General features: G+C 27.6%; 1 protein-coding gene across 1 annotated transcript; it reads left to right on the forward strand.

Annotated features, from left to right (window-relative positions):
* The first annotated feature begins 206 nt into the window (after positions 1–206).
* Positions 207–967, forward strand: LOC108862947 (eukaryotic initiation factor 4A-III homolog). The gene is made up of 2 exons (XM_018637221.2): positions 207–596; positions 678–967. The coding sequence occupies exons 1-2, from the start codon at positions 301–303 to the stop codon at positions 790–792; spliced, it is 411 nt and encodes a 136-aa protein (XP_018492723.2). The 5' UTR covers positions 207–300; the 3' UTR covers positions 793–967.
* Positions 968–6,680: the final 5,713 nt, after the last annotated feature.

Below are 6,680 nucleotides of genomic sequence, written 5' to 3' on the forward strand. Positions count from 1 at the left end.
CATTCCATTAAAATAAAATTTTATTCAAAATATTTTTAGAAATAGAAAATTAGCGTATTAAATTGATAATTTTAATTAAGTTGGTGTATTACTATGGAACTTTTCCTTTTTCTGATTAATATGGGCCTTTTAGTATGGGCAACATTCCACAGGCCCATATAAAGAGTCGGTATTCCTATTTTGATACAAAAGCCCAAATAAGTCATCGAAAATTAACAATCGTATCCACTTCGAGCCGCGCCTATCTCACGAACAGCTCATCCCAGAGAGAAACCAAACGTTCGAAACCCTAGAAAAGCAATGGCGGAAGCGAATCCTAGCCGTGGAGGTGGCGGACCAATGGACGACGACAAATTGGTCTTCGAGACGAGCGAAGGGATCGAGCCCATCACTAATTTCAACGACATGGGGATCAAAGAGGACGTCCTCCGCGGCGTCTACGAGTACGGTTTCGAGAAGCCCTCCGCGATCCAGCAGAGAGTGGTGATGCCGATTCTCCAAGGACGAGATGTGATCGCCCAGGCTCAGTCCGGTACCGGAAAGACCTCGATGATAGCTCTCTCCGTCTGCCAAATCGTTGACACTTCGTCTAGAGAGTATGGTTTGAAAAACACCCTAATTTCAATTTTAGATTGTTTCTTATGTTTGGTTTTCGTTATGGTTCTTTTGATTTGTAGAGTTCAGGCGTTGATATTGTCTCCAACGACGGACCTGGCTTCGCAGACGGAGAAGACTATTCAAGCTATTGGGTTACATGCTAATATCCAGGCGCATGCGTGTATTGTTGTTTAAATCATATCTTAAAATTTCACTCTTCAGATCTAAACCATACATCTAGATTAGTTAAACTTATAGATAGAAATGGTTTTTATGTTTCAACTATATTTATGATAAAAAATTAGTGTGTTCTTGAAGTTTTGTAGACTTTAACCTGACAATGATTAAGGAAATGTCTGGTTCAAATGCAGCGGTTGTGGGTGCGGAGTTTATATGATTGGTACAATGTTTGGAAATTGTTGTGTTTGCGGATCAGTTTTGACTGGTTTACCTAGGATTGGGCAAAAAATCCGAACCCGAAAAACCGAACCGAATCCGATCCGAAAAAGTAGCACCGAACCCGAAGCAAAATTGATTAAATATTCGAACGGGTTCAAAATTTTGGTATTTAAAAAACCAAAACCGAACTCAATCCAAACCGAAGTATTTTGGGTACCCGAATGTATCCGAAATAAATTTATATATTTAAGTATATACATTATTTATATATATAATGTATATTAAAAATATTAAAAATATATAAGATATCTTTAAGTTTTCCAAAATACTCAAAAAATATATGCAAATAGTCAAAGCTAAATGTTTAAAATAGCTAAAGTATACTGAAAACACCAAAAATAGTTAAATATCTATTGATTATTTATCCAAATATTCAAAGAAAACCAATTTATATGTTAAATTAAGGTATTTTGACATATATGTTATGAAAATTTATATGTAATATATTATCTTTCTTATAGATTTGAAAATTTAAATTATATAATGAATTTCGAAAATTTTAAAATATTTTAAATGGGTTATCCGAACCCGAACCGAACTCGAAAAGATCTGAACCGAACCTGAACCGAAATTTAGAAATATCCGAATGGAGTTGAAATTTTTGACCCCGAAAATCCGAAACCCGAATGGACTGAACCGAAACCTGAATGGGTACCCGAACACCCAGTCCTAGGTTTACCCACTGATGCAAAATTTAATTAATAAAATTAATTTTTAAACAAAAATAATTTTAAAAGTTACAACTAATAATGATACTTTAAACCCAATAACAAAAATAATAAATAATAAATAATAATTAAAACATTAAATTTATGACATCTATTATAGCGGTGGCTGTCATAGCGTTCATGAAAAGCTACGAAAACCATATGGTAACATTTTCCATGTGCTACTAATACCAATATTTCATGTATTATATACGAAACAAATTTTCCCATTCATTTGATAATAAGATTCCATTACAAATAAGTGACAACAGTTAAAGAGAGTTTTTCCACATTTTATTTTTCATTACAACATGCAAAATTTGCTACATTAACAAAATTTCACCAAAGCTATTTCTTCTAAATGAATAGGAAGTACTGGACCCGAAGACCGGGCTAATGAATGCTACTCAAGTGAGAAAGACTGGAGTAATAAATTCTAGTGATTAGTCTGATCAGGAGAATTGGACCTAAGATGAATTTTAGGCAGGTAGGTGAACATGATGTTGCCCGAAAAGTGCATTAACAAAAAACAGCAAATTTGATTGTGTCCGTAGTAGTTAGTGCTTAGATATTTAACTGCTAGCTGGTCTCAAACGTAATTTACCGGTAACAGAAATCAGATTTGTTCAATTGAGGAAAAAACACTGATATAACCTATTTTAATATTAAAATTATATTCTACCGGTTTTCCTTCAAATAAGGTCAGAATGGCTGCCACATCTGAAATTTCAAATTATGCATTTTTTCCCTTATTTATCATAGAAAATACTTTAAATTGCAATACTTTAATATATATGTATACCCTCTGTTGAACTATTTTTATCTAGTATCCGAATTGACCATATAATTACTTTTATAACAAACAAATGTTTCCATTCATTTACGATAATAAGATTCCATTACAACTAAATGACAACAGTTAAAAGGGATTTTATCAACATTTTAATTTTCATTACAACTATGCAATATTGGATACATAACAAATAATTCATCAAAAATATTTCTTCTAAATGAATAGGAAGTATTGGATCCGAAGACCAGGCTAATGAATGCTAAATTTGCTAATCAAGTGAAAAGGACTAGAGTAATGAATTCTAGTGATTAGTTTGATTAGGAGAAGTGAGCCTAAGATGAATTTTTGACAGGTTAAGCGGATGATGCCAGAAAATTGCATTGACCGAAAAACAGCAAATTTGATTGTGTGACTGCAGTAGTTAGTGTTTGGTTCTATAACCGCTACCAGGTCTTATTTTTAAAAAGTTGAATTAAGGTTTTGTTTTATGGAATTAATTTTATTGTTGACATACAATTCTCTATTTTAATAATTTATTTAATGTATAATACCTTTCTAAAGAAAATTCTATGAAGTAGCAACATGTGCTCTATATTGCTAACACATGCTTTTATTCTTTTCATACATAATATTTTTAGAAAAGAAAACAGTTTTAATGCTAAATGATTGATCATGAGGCTATCTAACAACCTTATAATTATTTTTATTGCCAAAAAATCATTTTAATCTTTTAATTACAAAAGAATAAAACTAGGATAATTTAAAGAAGAAAACTTAAGCAACAATGCAATTGCATTAAACTTAAATGAAAATAGTTTATAAGATTAGATCAATCATACTAAATATTCATGACAAAGAAACAACATTTAATAAAGATTTTACAATTCTGTAAACATTATTTGATTACTATATAATCAACTCGAAGTTACAACAATAAGCCTATAAATAATTTTAAAATAATAACAGATTCAACTAAATTTCTCTGAAGTTGTAATTAAAACATAGCATAAGGAAAACTATTTATATGCATAAAAGAGATGATTTTCGATATATGAAAAATATAAAAGACCAAATTATATCAGTTTTTATTTTATTTTGTCTAAGAGCAGTCTTTTATTTTCACCGAAGAATTTTTTTAATAATTATATGCAAAATAGTTAAAATACAAATTATATTTATTTTAAAATAAAATAAATCTCAAACATAATTTATAGGTAACAAAAATCAGATTTATACGGTTGAGGAAGAAAACACTGATATAACCTATTTTTAACTATTTTTAACTTTTAATTATATTATAAAGATTTTATTAAAATAAAATCAAAATGGCTCCCACATCTGAAATATAAAATTATAAAATTTTCTCTTATCGATTATCATATATAATACTTCAATTTTTCAATAATTTAATATATATGTATACTTTCAGTTGAATCTATTTTTATCTAGTCTCTAAATTGACCATACAATTACATTTATAACAAGAAAATGTTTCCATTCGTTTTAAGCTAATAAGACTCCATTTACAACTAATTGACAACAGTTAAAGTGATTTTTTCAACATTTTAATTTTCATTACAACTATGCAATATTAGATACATTAACAAATAATTCATCAAAGCTATGTCTTCTAAATTAATAGGAAATATTAGATCCAAAGACCAGGCTAATGAATGCTCTTCAAGTGAGAAGGACTAGATTGACCAATTTTAGTGATAAGTTTGATCAGGAGAAGTGAGCCCAAGATGAATTTTAGGCATGTGAACAGGATGATGCCATATAATGCATTGACCAAAAAACAACAAATTTGATTGTGTGTCTGTAGTAGTTAGTATTTGGATCTATAATTGCTACTTGGTCTTATTTTTTAAAAGTCGAAATAAGGCTTAGTATGACCGAATTAATTTTATTGTTTATGCACAATATTCTATTTTTAATAATTTATTTACAGTATAAGTTATCTCTGAAGAAAATCCTATTAAGCAGCAACATGTGCTCTATATTGCTACAAATGCTTATATTCTTTTCATACATAATATCTTTATAAAAACAGTATTAATGCTAAATTATTTATCATGAGGCTTTCTAAAAACCATATCATTATTTTTATTTCCAAAAAAATATTTTTAGTCATTTAGTTACAAATAATAAAAATAGAATAATTTTAAGAAGAAAAATTAAGCACCAACGTAATTTCATTACATTTAAATGACAATAGTTTATAAGTTTTCATGACAAAGAAACAACATTTAAATAAAAAAATTACAATTCGTTAATCATCATTTGATTACTATATAATCAACTCGTAGTTACAACAATAAGCCTATAAAATAATGTTAAAATAATAACAGATTTACTAAATTTCTCTGAAGTTGTAATTAAAAACATAGCGTAAGACCAACTCTTGATATGCATAAAAGAGATGACTTTCAATATATGAAAAATATAGAAAGACCAAATTATATCAATCATTTTTTTTTTCATAAGATCAGTTATTTATTTTCACCCAGGAATTTTCTGCCAATTATATGCAAAATAGTTATACAAATTATATTTATTGTTAAATAAAATAAATCTCAAACATAATTTATGGGTAATAGAAATCAGATTTATTCGGTTGAGGAAAAAACACTGATATAACCTACTTTAGACTATTTTAAAAATTATATTCTAAAGACTTTCTTAAATAAGGTCAGAATGGCTGACACATTTTAAATTTAAAATTATATAATTTTCTCTAATCTATCATCATATATAATACTTTAATTTTCATTAATTTAATATATATATATATATGTTTACCCTCAGTTAAATCTATTTTATCTAGTCTCTGAATTGACCACACAGTTACATATATACAAAAAAATGTTTCCACGTTTTAAGCTAATAAGATTCCATTACGACTAAATGATAACAGTTAAAGTGATATTTTCAACATTTTAATTTTCATTACAACTATGCAATATTGGATATATTAACAAATAATTCATCAATGATATCATGTCTTGTAAATGAATAGGAAATATTGGATCCAAAGACCAGGCTAATGAATGCTAATCAAGTGAGAAGGACTAGAGTAATGAATTTTGGTAATAAATTTGATCAGGAGAAGTGAGACTTAGATATATTTTATGCATGTGAATAGGATGGTGCCATAAAACTGCATTGACCAAAAAACAGCAAATTTGATTGTGTGACTCTAGTAGTTAGTATTTTGATCTATAACTGCTAGTTGGTCTTATTGTTTAAAAGACTGAATTAACTTTATTGTTGATATACAATAATTTATTTAATGTATACAATATCTCTAAAGTAAATCCTATGAAGCAGCAACATGTGCTATACATTGCTAACACATGCTTATATTCTTTTCATACACAATATCTTAAAAAAATAAAACAGTTTTAATGCGGAATGATTTATCATGAGGCTTTCTAACAACCATATAATTATTTTTAATGGAAAAAAATATTTTTAATCATTTAGTAACAAATAATAAAACTAGGATAATTTAAAGAAGATAACTTAAGCACCAATGCAATTGCATTACATTTAGATGACAATAGTTTATAAGCTTAGATCAATCCTACTAAATTTTCAAGACAAAGAAACAACATTTGATATGTTTTTACTATTCGTTAAACATTGTTTGATTAATATATAATCAACTCGGAGTTACAACACTAAGCCTATTAAATAATTTGAAAATAATAACAGATTCAACTAAATTTCTCTGAAGTTGTAGTTAAGAACATAGCATAATACTAACTATTGCTATGCATAAAAGAGATGGCTTTCAATATATGAAAAATATATGAAGACCAAATTATATCAATTGTTATTTTTTTTACTAAGATCAGTTATTTATTTTCACCCAAGAATGTTTTTACTAATTATATGAAAAAATATTATAATACAAATTATATTTATTGTTAAATAAAAATCTCAAACATAGTTTATCGGTAATAGAAATCAGATTTATTTGGCTGAGGAAAAAAACACAGATATAACCTATTTTAGACTATTTTTAATTTTTAAAATTATATTCTAAAGATTTTCTTCAAATAAGGTCAGAATGGCTGCCACATTTGAAATTTAAAATTCTACAATTTTCTCTTATCTAT

The sequence above is a fragment of the Raphanus sativus genome, chromosome 5, assembly GCF_000801105.2.
Source record: "Raphanus sativus cultivar WK10039 chromosome 5, ASM80110v3, whole genome shotgun sequence".
Classification (NCBI taxonomy): domain Eukaryota; kingdom Viridiplantae; phylum Streptophyta; class Magnoliopsida; order Brassicales; family Brassicaceae; genus Raphanus; species Raphanus sativus.

Bases quoted from the DNA above. Each gene is read 5' to 3' on its own strand.
- LOC108862947 (XM_018637221.2), top strand. From the start codon at position 301: ATGGCGGAAGCGAATCCTAGCCGTGGAGGTGGCGGACCAATGGACGAC. The intron at 597-677 runs GTATGGTTTGAA...TTTGATTTGTAG, and splicing joins GTTGACACTTCGTCTAGAGA to AGTTCAGGCGTTGATATTGT.